The sequence below is a fragment of the Echiichthys vipera genome (genome assembly GCF_963691815.1).
Source record: "Echiichthys vipera genome assembly, chromosome: 17".
NCBI classification, from domain to species: Eukaryota; Metazoa; Chordata; class Actinopteri; order Perciformes; family Trachinidae; genus Echiichthys; species Echiichthys vipera.
Genome location: NC_139842.1, coordinates 22,752,513 through 22,769,437, shown reverse-complemented (window position 1 = coordinate 22,769,437; position 16,925 = coordinate 22,752,513). Strand labels below are relative to the sequence as shown.

Below are 16,925 nucleotides of genomic sequence, written 5' to 3'. Positions count from 1 at the left end.
AAAAGCGCGCAGGTCCGTTCCCGGTGCTGCCTGGTGGGTGAGGACCGCGTGTGAACCGGAGGACACATCCACTGGAGACCATTAAGGCACGTCCTTCCTCTCAGTATCTTCAGCTTCGGACGAAACGCGGCATTCACAGTAACACAAGTTCAGACCGACAAAATCTGTGTGTGTTTAAGTGTGTGTGTGTGTGTGTGCGTGTGTGTGTGTGTGCACTTGATTTGTAATGTCTTGAAACATCAAAGAAGGATCTGTCAGCTCTAAACATGTCTTCCAGATCATGTTTTTCCACAAGGAGCAAATAAATGTATGAGCATGGAGTAAAATATTCTACAGAAAACAAACAAAAAGAGGAGTTAAAGACTCAGTCTTTCTGGCTTGTTGGTTGAACTTAGAACAACCTTCCTGCTGCCACGCCGGGCAGACAGGATACATCTACAGATACTAAAGCAGTAGTGAAATATCATACCAACAGAACATAAAACAAGAAAAAACTTAGTGATATCATAAGCAGTGTTATCATAATCAGCACTAACATCTTTGTTATTCACAATGTAATCAATATTATTGTTGTTCTTATACCCTGTTTTTTTCTATAAGAATATCTTATTATCATTCATGATTGTATTTCTCATAGCAAACAAGATCAGCTCTTTTGGCGTCAGGGATGAGGAGGAGGAGAGAGAGAGGGGGGTGAAGAGAGAGGTGTGGGACGAGTGCAGGACGGAGAGGAGATGGACAGGCCGGGCTGTCTCCTTCCAGAGAGAGCAGCACTAGTCATCTCCTGTGTCGCGGCTCTGGTAAACGTGACAATGTCTCCTTTCTGCGGTGACACAGGGGCAGATGGGCAGTTTGCTCTCGTAGTCTTTCCCCAGAAGCCCTCAGCGGGAGCTCTCAGACAGCCATCACATCGCACCAGACTCACGTTCCAATATCAAACTAAGATGAGCTGTCGCCTCTTTGCAATAATAACCAAGTACATTGATTCTGCGTCGCTGGTGGATGAAATGAGGGGCTTGGTGTTGAGCGTAATGTTGATTGACTGTGTTTGGACATAAAAGTAGAGTAGCTTTGGCCGTTTCCGAGGGAGGGTTAACATCCCACACCTCCTCAGGGTGTCCTGATTTTTTACCCAGATTGTTTTTTTTGCAAACTCAAGACTTTCCCCTTTTCCACCTGCTCTTATTTTTATATTTCACAGTCTGTCTCTCCTCTCTTATGCCATCGTGCTGTCCCAATATGGGTTGCAGTGTGTGGACAGTGTCATTAAAATCATCCCTGATCTCCTAACACTATATTCCTCCCCTCCTCCTCCCTCGCCAACGTGTGCTCCTCCTCCTCCTTTTTGCTCTCACACGTCAGACTCAATGCTGGAGAGTTTCTCGTACACATGGCCATTGCTTCCATTGAAGGGACGTGGGGGGCCGACCCCCAGCATGGAGCCATGGTGGTTCATTCCACCGAGGCTGACCTCTTTTGGGAACCGCGGGGTCACGTTGGACATCACCCCGGCTGTGGCGGACGCAGGCAGATATGACGTCGTGCTCATCTGGCTCCTGAAGTCACTTCGGCTATTTTTGGCAACTTGTTGCTGCTGCTGCTGCTGCTGCTGCTGCTGCTGCTGCTGCTGTTGCTTTTTCATGTAATATTGTTTGGCTCCGTGCATCAGACACTGGTCATCGCCAAAGGTGGGTATAAAGGGGTTTTGGTTTACCCTGTCGGGGTAAAGAGATTTGGATAAAGAGAACCCTCCCCCACCTCCTCCTTCCATCAAAGACCTATCCCTGTCACGCATGTCTCTCTCTCCGATGGAGCGGCGGTGGAGGCCCTCACCACCTCTGAACAGGCCGAATGGTGAGCCGGGTCGTTTCCGGCCCTCACCTCCGTAAAACAATGGGTCCCTGTCTCTTTCCCTTTCTCTCTCTGAGCCCCCGTGACGCTCAAATATGTGTGCGAAGGGGCTGGTGCCCTCTATGTAGCGTTCTTTCTCCTTCAAGCTAACACTCCTGGGTGGGGGCAGCATCCCTCCCATACCTGGACCACCCATCACTCCACCACCTCCTAGGCCCCCCATCAAACTTCCCATTCCTGACTCCTCTTTCTGAAGGTCGACAAATGCGTCATATGAGTGCTGCCGCCTCAGTGGTTTTCCGAATCCTCCACCCTTCCTCCTCTGCTGGCCCTGAGATTGAGTCGGAGGGCCTGCGCCCATGCCTCCTCCTCCTCCACCTTGCCCTCCCCCCATCTGTTCCAAGAGGTGGTTGTTATCCTCACTGATATCGTAGAGGTTTCCTGTCTTTTTACAGCCCTCACAGCGCATGCAGGTCGCAGAGCTGGGGCGGCTGTTTCCTCCGCCTCCCGAGGACCCGCAGCTCATACCACCATACCCAACACCTCCTCCTCCATGCATGGACATCTGCTTGCCCACTCCTCCACCGCTAGCCCGACAGTTCCGGCACTCCCACTCTCCCCCTGCCAGCCCAGATCCTCCCCCACCCTTTGAATCTGACTTTTTGGGTTTGCTCTTAAGAAAGTCATCCACTGGAACCAGGGTGGTGCAGGTCCCCACTCCTCCATCTCGACTCCCAGGGCCCTCTGTCAGGTCCACATGTTCCCACTGAGGGACACCCTCTTTGGGCCGAAACTGGTCCAAATAAAAATCCCTAACGCTCTCCTTTTCTCTGAAGAGATAGTTGCCATCGTTGTTTCCTCCTCCACTTCCTCCTCCTCCTCTCTTCCGTTCAGAGGGCAAAAGCGGTGGGGAGGTAGAGCGGTGGCCGTGGTAGTGGTGGTGGCTGATGTGGTAGGGTTTCCTCCTGTAGCCCAGCTCGATCTCGTCCAGCTCCCGTCTGGACTTGGCAGAGGCCGGCCTCTTTTTCAGGCTATCCCGGTACTGTTTGCGCTTCTTGGCATTGCCCTCCAGGTTTCCATAAGTTACTGTGTGCGTGGAAATGTCTGAGACATCTGACCGTATATTCCCATCGTCTTCTACTCTCCCTCCGCAGTAGCCATGCCCAGGGATAAATGTGGAACTTGATGCACCTCCCTTGAAGGAGAACTTCCCGTACAGGTCCGGCAGGCCTCCCTTAAAGCCCTGGCCTGGGGGAGGAGTCTGTCCAGACAGCAGGTCAAACTTGCTCATGTTCCTGTGGGTCAGAGCTGAGCAGGGCTGGGTGGTGAAAATAGGCGCCACCCCTCCGCCTAGGCTGTCACAGTCAAACATGCCACCCTCCAGAGAACTAGCACTGCCCAAACTGTGGGGCCTGTTGGGAGGAGGTCCGGTGAGCCCTAGCGTTGATCCATGGTGATGCAGGTAGTGGTCCTGGTACAGATTACTGTCTTTCAAGTGGAGGTTGCCAAATGTCCTCTCCACCTCGCTAATGTAGTCGCTGAACATATTGTCTTCTGGGAGGTAAGGCGGCTTGCAGTCTGAATGTCCGGCCAAGCTGCGGCGGTGTTCAGAGATGTCATAAACAGACGATTCACGGCGGATGAAGTCTAGAGCGCTGTGGGGTGAGCCGTTCACCCCTGACAGGGAAGCCATGTTCTTGGCGGTGCGTAAGAGGCGCATGATGTTGGAATGGGTGTTGTTCATGGTGGCTGATGGGGAGTTCAATGCTGAGCTGCTCTTCTCCTCGATCTGCACCCCGTGGATACAGCTGTAGATGCCCTGTGGGGGGAAATACAGGCATTAAAGAGTGAACCTTTGGTAAATTTAACCATTAACCATCATTACTCCCTAATAAATCGACAAAACGTCGAGACTGCAGACCCTGACCAGAAAACCCCTTCTGCCAATTCTGTCAGTTCCTCGTTCAATAAATATATAACAACAGCATATAGTAAGCAAAAAAAGATGTTGCATGTAATTCATAGACAGTAACATGTGTATATACTGTAAGCTGGAGTGGGATAGAGTGCAAGTGAGCATACAGTATGAAGTTTCAAAGAGGATAGTGTAGCAGCATGGTGGATGATTGATAAAGGCAAAGGGGGTGTAAAACCCCTTGGGTCCCACTGGTCAATACCTTTGATTAATGTGATTAGAATTCAGCTGAACAATATCCTCCGGCAGTTATTAAACACCTCAGTTCTACTACCGCTCAACACAATCCCCTCCAAAGAGAAAGGCCAAGCCAAGGAGACGCCGGCTGAGCGTTACAGTGACAGAAAGATAAACTGCCCCATTTGCATTCAGTGATGTACGATACAATATTCAGATAAAAATGGATGTACAAAGGAGAGTAAACCAGGCATGACAGATGGGGACGGTAAAGGATCCGATCAATTCCAAACAATGATTTAGCTAGGTTTTTCTGTATGTCTGTAGATGACTATTGAAATAGTTGAATGCTTTGGCCACTGTTAAAGACCAGAAATAAGCTGACCTCCGTCCTGCTTGCCACTGCAGAGGTCAGGAGGTTAGGGGGTCAGCTGGCAGTCAAATCTTTTAAGCTGTTAGGGTATGACTCTTCCCAACCTCTTCCTTTTATCCACTAATGTGACTCGTTGACCCTCAGCTTGCCTTCTCGGAGCCGCTCACTTCTGCTAGTTAATTAGCTACATGGACAGTGCCTGCATTGCAGCAAAAAGGCCTTCATCCCTCATTCCACTTTTCCGATTTTATTACTTTTTTCAATTTCACAGTCTGTTAACAGCTAAGTATGTAAAGCTTGACAATGGCTACAATCAAGTGAGGTTAACATAAATACATAAGGATTTCAGCATGTCGGATTCGGATTGGGAGTCTCGAAATGGAGGATGCCCACCTTCTTCCCCATTTCAACCATCTTTCAATGTTTATCTGGTCCTTCTCTGTCTCATCTGTGTTGTTTCAATCTGTCTGTTTATATAATTTGTCATCATTTCATATCTTTTGTTTTTCCTCTTTTATTGTCTTGATCCCGCCCCACCTGCTGCCAAATCTGTCACGTCCCTCCCGTTACATCTATGACAACATCTCACTTGGGGATCTTTCCTCTTCAGGTTTTAACAGTGAAGTTGTGATGAACAATGATAGTGTTTGGGAGCAAGATAAATGTCGGTGTGGGTTTTAGCTTTTTGCTTTAAGAAGTTAATACTGTAGTGCATTGAATCTTGGACATTTAACAAAGTGATTGCTGCTTCGTATTCAACAGCAGATTTTGTCTACTCCACATGCCCACATAATGTAACAGTTGGCAGATTGCTGCCGGCCCAGCGCTATAGTAGCTGATTATTTGGGCAGGATGTGTGAATAGCAATAACTGTGGCCTAAGGGTTCCTAAGAATTTTCATCCACTGGGGGATCACAGCAAAATCTATAAGTGATTGCACTGGTACAGAGAGGCAGGAAATCAACAAATAACTAGCTGCCCCTTATGTAGGATTGCATATAGAGTGCCTATTGTACATGCTGCAGCTCATAATTTAATACTGCCTGTGTGTGGTGTAAGTATACAGTATGGCGCTTAATGCAAATGAACCTAGACATGATGTGATGTGAGGGCTGTGAAAATAGGAGTGATTAAACCCCTAATACATTTACTGTTCCAAAGTCATTAGAGGCTTTTTAAATCAATATCATTAATTTGTTTCAGTGTTGCAGGTGGGACCTGGAGGAGCAGGTAGCCAGGGGAGCCCATCGCATGGAGGGAGCGCTAACCGACCATAAAGCCATGACCGAAGCCACGTGACTCACGCCGACCGTGACAGATGTCTCATTTTTTACACTGTTGAGCTTAAATGTTAATTGCAGTAATAACAATAAAGTTTATTGGATTATGCTGTGAAATTAAAAAAGCGGAATCAATCTGAGTGGCAGAGCAAGGAGGGGGAAAAAGAAAGGAAGAAATGGCCAAGGCTGGTGAGAAAATGAGAAGCAGAGTGAAGCTGTGGCCGAGGCTTGTGGAAAGATAATAAACTGTAATTTCCACTGCTGTTGCTCCGCAATGCCCGCGCTCTGTGCTACATGTGCAAATGAGCACTCTGAATATTTGTATTGAATATTTTAACATACTTAATCATCTGGCTGTATTTGTGGACAGTCAGTGTTCATTTATGTTGTCACATTGTAGCAAAGACAAAGGTAATTTCTGTGAGAGCAATCGCTGGATGTTACACAAAGCATAATTGCTTTCAGATCCAGTTACCATACATATTTTAATGATGCAATAATCAACAACACCAAGCAGCCTGTCTTTGCAAATGAGAAGTCAAATAACATTTTAGCAACTGATATTTCATGCTCCTTCCACACAAACAGACATGGACATGCACACGAACATAAACAAGGCAACAATGTAAAATTAACACCATACAAAATAATCAAAGTTGGGCACTGGAGCGTAATATTAGAGCAGAGAGAGGAAAATGTTACTTTTTTTCCCCCCGTAGCTTTGGTTTCTTGGCAGGAGCAGCCGCGGCACCACAGCAGCAAATACAAATGTGTGTGTGTTTGTCTGTGTGTATGTGTGTGTATGTGTGTGTGTGTGTGTGGTCGGGTGGGGTGGGGTGGGGGGTGGGGTGGGGGGGCAGTGTGTACAGCTCTCGCTGTAAATTAGCCATGTGGTTTCGCCTGCAGCGGTTCACCTTCAGAGGCACACAGTGAATTACACCGAAGCCATGTCAAAACAATTGGAATGCAAATCAAATACCTCGGGGTGACTTTGGTCTCCTGGGATCCAGTAATCTACCCTCTGTGGCTGATTTTTGTTGAGTGAAATATTGATTTTGGCTCAACATTTTGTAAATATTTACACCACGGACGTTACAAAGCCCTGACCATCGAACCAAAAGGTAAATAGCGCCAATATATGCTTGGAAGTGAGAATGTGTTTGGGTTACATCCTCACTTAAAATTTTAGCAACAAAGAATAAAGACTGACGGTGATGTAGGGCTGAATAAACAAGTAATGAAGCTGACTTTACAGACAAGGAGGAGTCTGTGACACAGTAGCAAACTGGAGAAATATGGTGAGAACGTTTAGCTGCTCGTTATTGACTTACATCATGCTAGCATTTCTCCTTGACCCTTGAAAATCAGTCTCTTTATTTATGCTTTAATTCCTCATGCCTTTCTCTACATTCTCACCAGGGCTTGACATGAACACCCGCCCACCCGCCAAATGTGGGTGGATTTCAGCTGTGGTGGGTAACACAGTTGCTCCTATTAGCCACTTTGGCTGGTTGAATTAATCTGAATTAATAAACTGTTGGCAAAGTGATACAATTACTCTACAACTCCCATGAGCACTCGTGACGGATGACACTTCCGTGTTGGATGGACAAAAAATTTTAAAAAACGGTTAAGTTGAGTCAAGCTACAACTAGAGAAGTAGATCGCGATGGGATTAGCAGCTATTGCTATGTGGTGTAAAAAGAAGTGGAAGGCAGGCAGAGAGCGGCTAACGTATGATGCCGAAAACAAAGTACTGCGCAGATTGTATTTTCTTAGGGCGGGGAAAAAGCAAAAGGGGTTTTGTTTGTGATTTGTAATACAAACGTTAATTTTGAAACTGTAAAAGAACAACGTTTCATAACTCTTCTAATATACTGGGGAAAATGTCATGATGGTCTAATGTTTTAGATGCACCTGTACCTGATTGCTGCTTAGATATCCTGTATATAGATTCAAAATATTGAAATAAATGTTTTATGAATTGTATGTATTTGAATTGCATTGGGCTTCAGTGTTAGTTATATCATTAGTTAAATGATGTTGTTATTAAATGCTGTATTTAAACAGACAGTATTCATCTTCCCAGCTTTTTTTTAGTAGAGTTATCGCTCTAATTAATCTTCCACACCCCTGCACCTTTTGTTCTGAAGAAGATACCCTTTATATAGGGTATTTTCTTAATGTACTATATATATAAATGTGTGGCTAGTGGGAATGCTGAGTGGCTAGTTTTGAAAACTACTATCCACAGTGGCTGGTGAGCAAAAAAAAGAATGTCAAGCCCTGATTCTCACCCCCTTCTATCCCATTTACCTCCCTACTTCCCCCGTCCTTTATCCCAGCTGAGAAAAGACTAACCGTATACTTAATAAAATAAGGAAAGATTATACTTTTAAAGCAAGAATTAAGCTTGGATGTCTTCATTTATACCTGAGAGTGCTGACAAAGGCTTTATCGTTAGCTATCAGATGGTTAAGGTTTACCACTATTATGAGACGTCAAAGTCAGTGAATTGACCCAGTAATGTTAGGTACATGGCAATTTGTTTCTAACGTTTGTGAACATAAGTAACTAGTCATACAAGTATGATTGCTTCTGAATGCTACTTTTCACGTATAAGAGGAGGAATGTGCTCCGTCTTCTTACATAAGTTTCATCGTCCTGTTTTAAACATTTAAGGTTGGGTGGAAGCCGGCGTTTATTTACATTAGCCTCTGAAAAATTGGTAAAGTGTGCCAGGTAGTCAAGTGTGATACAACTGGTCTTATACTTGATTTGATGCTTTATACATGAGCATGGTGTGAAATGCATCAGCTCTAGTGTACTGGCTCTGTCTTGAACAGAACTTACTGGCACTCTGAAATCTGTCAATCAGAATATTTGTTAACAGTACAAGCCAAGGGTAAGCTGATGGACATTTGTCAGTGTAGAGTGTCTCCAACAGCGTTTTACATTTATGATTTATTGATTCAATTTGACAATATTTTGGATATCAGCTTTAAAGTTTGAGCGCATTTTCTGTTCATTCCCGTCTTCCCTTCCCCGCCCTGTCTCACCCTGCTGATGGAGAAGACGAAGCCGGGCTGGCCTGAGCAGACGCCCATGAAGCAGAAGCGCAGCTGCCAGTAGAACCAGTGCTCACAGATGAAGGTGATGAGCGACAGAGCCATGGCGGCACCGAGCATGTAAAAGACACCGGCCATGTTGTCCACGTCGAGCTGGCTGGACATCACCTCGTTCTTCTCGTGGTGGCAGATGCCCGTCAGCCACAGGGACTCCAGCTCCTCCATCTCACCTGGACAGATGGAGGGATAGCAAATAGGTGATTGAGCAATAACAAACAGGGATGAAGGAAAGGAAGGAACGAGATACACAGATGGACAGAAGAAGAAAAGCAGACGAGATGGAGAATAGGGGCATAATGACGACACGTGGAGAAGTTTTTATGGTTCATATTGGGAATTGAAATAAAGAAAGTGGTGTGAAAAAAGTGGGAAGGAATGTAAAAATATAAAGGAGAGATGAGGGATATGATGTAACAACCGGACGAGTATTGGAGGACACGAGGGATGGAGAGATGATGCAACAGAAGAAGAGAGGAGGGAAAATGGCGGACAGACAGTGGGAAGGGGAGTTAGAAGTGAAATACAGCCTTGAATTTCACAGTAGGCTTCATCGCAGTAACACACATGCCATTGGTCACATGTTAATTACACTGATTTTGTGTGTGAGTGGTTACCAAACAATATGTAAAAGCTTTAGGGTCAACATGTCTATGCAAACTGTAAAAAAACACGTGTTTTCAAGTATGCATGTGTGTGTGTGTGTGTGTGTGTGTGTGTGTGTGTGTGTGTGTGTGTTTGTGTGTGTGTGTGTATTCGTGTGTCTGATGCTGGTCCCTGAGCTTCTGGTCTCTTTTGTGGGTCACCTTCTGTTTCATCAAGAGCTGCTCTCTATCAAAGCTGACTGTGGCAGGACAGGCATCACTTAATTAATCATACATTCAGCCGTTGTCGCTGCACGTCAGCGCGACTCTTGCACCGGAGCACTGGCTGGCCTCTGAGCATCAACAAGAAGCTCCACAGCATACAAACTCACCAAACACACACACACACACACAGACACACACACACACACGCAGGCAAAAATACAGACACAATCACACAGCAGCCACTACTTTATATCTGCTGAGAAACTGACTGTGAAACGCAACCGTTTTAGAGTAATTTTAGATTAACCGTGTTCCGCTTGTGCAGGTTTACTACAGTACATGTCTGGACTCGCAAGGATGAGTAGTGTGCAGTGCAAGTGAGTCAGATGAGAAGATTATTACCTGTTAGTAGGCATAAAGTCTATACGCTACATATGAAGTCAAAGCCAGCAGTGAGCATACCTATGTTGCCCGGGTCCTGCCCAGTGAATAACAGCGGGGATCATAGGACCTTTTTTCTGCTGTTCACAGAAAGGGTCCTATGTTACCCGGTCTGTTATTTTTTAACACAAACCATCCATGGCAAATAAGCTTATGTAGACCCTAACACTACCTCCTAACCCTAACCCTAACTGTAACCCCTAACCCTTACAAAATGCTGAATTAAATCAGCAAATGCAGGGAACATAGGGATGACCCCTGCCAGCAGCCAGTTAAGCAAAGCCTAGCATAAATACTGGAAATTAAGTGAAACAGCAAAAAATGCCTCCTATACCAGCACCTCTAAATTCAATAATTATCAAAAAGTGTAAAAACAACAATTGTTGTATTTCTTGCAGGGGGTTTTAGACTATTTCTTAATGCTAAGCTAAGTGACTACCGTAGCAAGATTGGTGTCAATCTTCTTTTATAACTCCCAGAAAGCAAAATAAATGCATTTCCTAAAACTATTCCTTGAAATGTTATGGTCTATGGACAAAAACATAAGTCGAATAAAACAAAGGACTTCCTGAAATTCAACTGAAAGAATAACAACAGCTGATGTTTCCCCTGTTCTACCTCTCAGGCTACATTCAGAGTGAAGGCAAATTCACTTTGTTACCAAATCAGATCTTTAAGACAGACTGTCCGAACTGTTATTTGCAAGGATCAGATCCTATTTGTGTGTCCAGACATCACCAACCGATCTGCATGGGTTTCTGTGGTAACAACATAGGAAATAGTAACTCCATAGCTACACTTCCAACACAGAAGCACGAGAAATGGAGGTCGATCATTTCGCCCACCAAACGCGGAACGTCGGTCCACAGACTGTTGTTGTCCTCCATGTTGTCATCCATAACACTCTGGTAGTAGCAGCATGGATTCTGCTCGGCACTTCTGTCACTTTAGATTTGGTGTTATCGTTGTGTCACGACAATCCATTTTGAGGGACTGAGACGAATCTGTAGAAATCTGATTGGAACCGCATTGCAAACCACTTCCAAATGTGGCTTGGATCAGATTTGCAAAAATCGCATTTCCCGTTGTTTTGGCTGTTGGTCTTTTTGACTTTCTAAAATCAATCTGGATATGTCTGTACACGGGCTAGTCCCTTTCCATGATCTCATAACTAAAAGTTTGAGCACAAAAAATGACTAACAAATGTGGTTTGGAGTCGGAAGCCAGATATTTCTGGTACATTTTAGAACTGAGGAACATGAATCATTCATGCCTGGTATCTCTGAAATAATGCAACAGGTCAATGAACTCGACTTAAACAAACTTCAAAAAGTTGCATCTAAACGCAAATCAGAAAATCACTAATCAAAACTGCTGTTTCTTCTTCACGACATTTTGCTCCGGCCTGCTTCAGACTACCCAGACTCTCTTCCAGCCCTCGTACCAGGCCACTGGGCTCTCCACGTGAGTCTGATCACTTTCTAGGCCAACAGGAGGGGAGTGGGTGGTGAGGCGTGGCAAAGTGACATTGAAATTCTGAGAGGGGCGAGACAGGTCCGCTTGGTCGCTCTATGAATGCTTTTGCAGTGGCACAAGGGGATTACTGCGAGCCGACCCATATTAAAACGCACACATACCCATGGGCTCATAGAAAAGATTCACAGACATACACACGTTAGTCTTATACAGGTTTAAACAAAATCAATAAGTCAGAAACAATACACACACACAACACTCTTATTGAGGTTGATAAAAATAAACCTGTCATAAATAGTGAGAGTCTCTACACACCTTTCCCTTTATGTCTCCAACATGCACACACTCTCGCTGACACACATAAGGTCGTTCTTTTTCAGAGGCCTGACCCATATTCACACGTGCATGCACAAACACGCACACTCATGCACACACGGTGTTGAAATACACCAGGAGCTATGCTGGCACCCCTAACTGGGACGCACTATAGTGGGACCCGGAGGGCCCTTGGTTCAGAATGCTCACAACATTCTGGGCCGTGCCCAAATAAATGAGCAACACACACACACACACACACACACACACACACACACACACACACACACACACACACACACACACACACACACACACACACACACACACACACACACACACACACACACCAAACTCCCATTGCATTCCCCATTCTGCACTGAGCTGTACATCAAAACAGGACATTATGAAATGAGACTGTTAAGGTCGATAAACAGAGCGAGCAGCTGTTGTCTGTGACATTTTGACTTGTTTATGATGTGGAGTTTTTAGTTGAAAACAGTAAAGCATGTACTATACGGGTTAAGAATGGACATTTTGAACACATTTCATTTGACTCTATTCCCTGCTCATTCTGGGACTCATTAATGCTCCGGCTTGAGCTGACAGGAATGAAGCGTTTCGAGAGAACGAGCCCTGGAGAGCTTGGACAGTCTCCCATAAAAGGCAAGCATGATCATAAAGCACAGGGCCCCCGCGGTGGAGCTAAATCTCTCGTTATGCACCTAGCAGCACTGTCTTTACCTTTTCTGTCTGTTCTTGATCAATAAGAGAGTGGAATTACATGTACTACTGACTTACAAAGCCAATCAATCACCACAATTGTGATTTTCTTCCTCCACTACCAGTTCTTATCCTGAACAGCTAGATGTGGCAGAAACCCTAAAATATTACTGTGCTAACATACTATTTTTGCCTCAGTTTAGTAGACGTTGTGTTTGACAAAAACATCCATGAGAAGTAAACGTAGCCACTGTTATTTGCCCCTCCAGCACAGCCCTAGGCAAGATTTGTTCTAAGCATATTGGTGGGTGAATTAAGCGCCTCAAATTAGCTCTTAAAGATTATTCATGTTAATTACAGCTTATTTCCTTTGGTCTGGCCATTGTTTCTACTGGTTATTATAACACTGTACTCAAGTTCACTGCTGAGATCTGGGAATTGGCGACATGACAGGTTTTAAACAAACCAGTTTATTGACTGACTTCCTGGTTCGACTTCAATCTTTGTTACTGTGCACACACACACACAGCTTTCCTATGCAATGAGGGATTATTGCAAACAATTCAGGTGCACTCACCTTTAGTTGTGCCTGCAAATAAAGTGGCTTAAATTGTCTTGTTCAACATGTTTACAATGGTTGTGTTTCTTGCCCCATCAGACTTTGCTCTATATGCTTCGATATTACCATGTTTTTGCCATGTAACTTGTTGAGTACAATGTTATTGAAACCAAAACTAAACAAAGTCATGGCCAAAGTTAATAAAATAAGACCACAGTTTAAACCAGAAGGATGAGAGGGGAGTGCAGGCCTCCGCCAAGGTCATGCCCTATTTTGCAACATTAATAAAAGTAAAAAATGATTTGTCGGCTCCACACAAACATTGGATGGATTTTGCCATGGCCCACACCCTTCCACCAAGTTTCATGAAAATCAGGCAAGTAGTTTTTCTGTAATCCTGCTTACAAACAGAGAAACTAATCAACAAAATGAACAGAGACCATCCACGGTGAAGGTAAAGCCGGACTTATCCTTTAATGTTTCCTTCTAGGCTGTTAATAAGAAGTTATGTTGTGTTCCTTCCTGAGGAAAATACTGCATTATCTCAGTGACTAACTTGTGCATCTTTGAGTTATAATTTAAACAACTCGTCACATCAGCACAGCTGTTTGCATTATACAGTCTCTTCTTGCTGAGTGCATTAAACTGTGCGCCATCTATGAATAGAGGAATGAAACAGCGGAGGAAACAGCAGGCTGTCTCACCGTCTCCAAAGAGCTGCAGGATGGCCAGGTCCACATGTCTCTTCCAGAGCGACTCCTTCTGGATGGCGATGCCGTACCCCGTGGTGGCAAAGATGTAGCCGCTGCCAATGGTCACCAGCTTACAACCCTCGTCCCTGCCGGCCATGTAGTTCAGTACGGCCGCATCGTAAATGAAAGCGTCTAGTTTGCTAATGAAAAAGAGAGAGAGGGAGAAACAGAGAGAGATAGGTTACAATTAATTAGCACTGAGGAGTCAGACATCACAGCTACAACATTCCAATTAACCTGCTAAATAGCACTAAGCTGCTGATAAGTGTAATAGACTTCCACTTGGTTTGCCAAAGGCTGGAGCTGGCACACAGGCCGGTGAAAAAAGCACACTTGATGAAAAGTGAAGAGGAGGAGTGAAGAAATATTGGAGCTATTCAGCTACAATATGTTTACATGAAGACAAGTATGAAAGACAAGGACAGCCATTGACTGTTTTTTAAAAACTCTTTCCCTCACAATTTACACTTACAACAACATAGTGACCATGCTTTGGATTCCCTTAGAACTCTGCACAACTGCTGCAATTACATTTAATTAAACGCCTTAAATTCAACAGAATGAAAATATATTCAGGAAAATGCTGAAAATTAGAAGCTTTAAAGATATTTTTACATGCTGAAGCCCAGGCATACAGTAACAGTTTTTCAAATAGGGACCTTACATACAACAATGTGATCCTCTTGTGATTTTGATATGAAAATCATTTTGTAAATTTGGTTTTACAGTGACACTAGATGACCCACTTAAGTGTGCAGTTTCTCACCCGGCCTTGAGACTTTGCAGAGCCTCGTTGACGTTTCTCTGATGGAACTTTGTCATGTAGCCGTGCATTTCTGGATAGTTGTTCCTAATGTTTCTCTCCGTGCTCCCATTAGGGACGGTGCCGAACCGAAATGGAGGCGAAAAGTCGTTGGGACTCTGGAACTAAACACGGAAGACGAGTCATGGAGAGAGAAGCATGTAGTGTAAAGCATCCACTTTATTATATTAAAAGATACAGGTGAGGAAACATAATCCAGGGGGACACAGCATCAAACACAAACTCCCATCTTACCTTTTTGTCTGAGAGACCAGTGACCTGGTCCACATATTCCTCCTGGATCATGAAAGCAGCCAGGTTGGCAGTGTAGGAGGCCAGGAAGATGACAGCAAAGAAGGCCCACACTGACACCATGATCTTACTGGTGGTTCCTTTGGGGTTCTGCACTGGCACAGAGTTGTTAAAGACCAGACCCCACAGCAGCCAGATGGCCTTTCCGATGGTGAACGATGGACCATGAGGTTCTGAAACAAACACAACCAAGAAGTCGCAACAGCAATCAGCTAGTTTCTAAACTAGTGTGTGGAACATACAGTTGCTCTGCTTTTTGTGTGTCTTCAGATGAGGGTTCAGTAGAACTAGTAGAGTGTCCACTCTAGTGCCAGACCCATAGAGATAGATGGAATAAAAATGAGCTTTTCTATGTAGATTTTTCACTGACTCTAGGACTCTGTAAAGTGACTCAGAGACTGCTTTCATAACAAATAACTTTATCAAAGCAGATTTAATATTATTATACATTATACATACAATGTATTACATTGTCAGTCGATTCTAAAATTCACACTGAGAAAATGAAATAGCAGCAGGTAGATAATTGTGCATTAGGAACAGAGTGTATGTGTGCGTAGAATGTATCCATCTATTACTGTGTGTGTTGTGACAAAAGGCATCTCTTATTTTGTCCTTTATCACCTACTCTTTCTTTTTCTTTGTTGGTTGGTTTTTGTTTGTATCTATTATCAATTCACTAATTTCTGCAATATTCATCTGTTTCTTTTGTCAAACTCAACAAGTCATACTTTTTGTGAAATGACTTCTTGTAAAAAGCTAAATAAACATCATGTTCAGTACGAGTCAAATGTTGATCATTTAAATAAAGAATATATCAGTAAAAGCTAAATAGTACTGTAATACTGCTCTAGTCTAGTCAATTGCGGCTTGCAGCTTTTTGGAGAACTGCTCATACAAACAAACAACTGCTGTAGATCATATAAGATGTGTGTGATCTGATGTTCGCCTGTTCGCATCACGTCCAGTTAGGAAGAGGTGTCAGCCGGCAGAGTCACAGGGTTGCTTATGGTTTGTTCAGTGTGTATTAAAATTAAATGTGTCACATGTCCAAATGCACCAAATGCGACACGGCACAGCCTTGGGTCCCCAGCAATACACCTGCCAAGTGTGAAGTAGATTGGATGCACAGTACTCAGAAATTCCTTGCTTTACAATTGGATGAAACTGAATGTCTCATTTAATCCCTGCACCAGTTTAAGTTACAGTAGGTTTTTAAAGGCAACATACTGTATGCTACTACTACTAAACTATATTATACTGAACTATATTCTGGTCAGTTTTAACATGTTACATGCTAACAACTGAACTAACGAACCTGCTTAATATCATCTGGTAGAGTCTCTATGAGCATCTTGTCATGTTAGCGTTAGCATTTAGTACATTACAGCCAAACAGAGCTGATAGCATGGCTGTTTTTATATTTTGTCACTTTCGGCATTATACATACAGTATATACCACGCATGTGAATGTGATTAATGTATTTGTTTTATTTTTTGGATAAGTTGAACTTTGTTGGTTCAATTCATCATGAGCTGCTAGCAGACTGCGATAAGCAGTTGGTTCGTAATGTTTGTGTGGGTAAGTGTGAGCATGTTAGAGAGAAAGATAGAGAGCGTGCGCAAGCATGTGGGTGTGTATTGTTGTATGGGGCTGTTGTTCATGGACAAACTGACTTTATCGTGCCAAATATCTCCTTTGTGAAGTTTGCAAGAAAGTTGGTTAAATGAATCGGGCAGAGACTTTACAAATGTGCAGTCAGGCCATTGATACATTATTGCGTCGAATCCTTTGAGTCCGAACTTCGATCTGCACTCTTCATGATACCAAACTCCCACAGCGCTACAAGCAGATAAAACAAGGAGGCACACAGAAGAGAACAGCGGTTTAGGGAGGAGTACATCTTCTCCAGAACATGATGAAGGATGAGAGGAATGAAAAAAAGAGTGTCTAT

The 16,925-nt window shown here is 44.0% G+C and overlaps 1 protein-coding gene across 1 annotated transcript in view; it reads right to left on the bottom strand.

Annotated features, from left to right (window-relative positions):
* Positions 1–1,351: 1,351 nt before the first annotated feature.
* The window catches only part of grin2ba (glutamate receptor, ionotropic, N-methyl D-aspartate 2B-a), a gene marked incomplete at both ends in the record, with an annotated part of 128,982 nt that continues 113,408 nt past the window's right edge, over positions 1,352–16,925 (bottom strand). The window contains 5 exons of the mRNA XM_083932018.1: positions 1,352–3,670; positions 8,716–8,954; positions 13,809–13,996; positions 14,623–14,783; positions 14,914–15,143. Coding sequence (XP_083788144.1) covers positions 1,352–3,670; positions 8,716–8,954; positions 13,809–13,996; positions 14,623–14,783; positions 14,914–15,143 — 3,137 coding nt within the window. The remainder of the gene's footprint in view (positions 3,671–8,715; positions 8,955–13,808; positions 13,997–14,622; positions 14,784–14,913; positions 15,144–16,925) is intronic.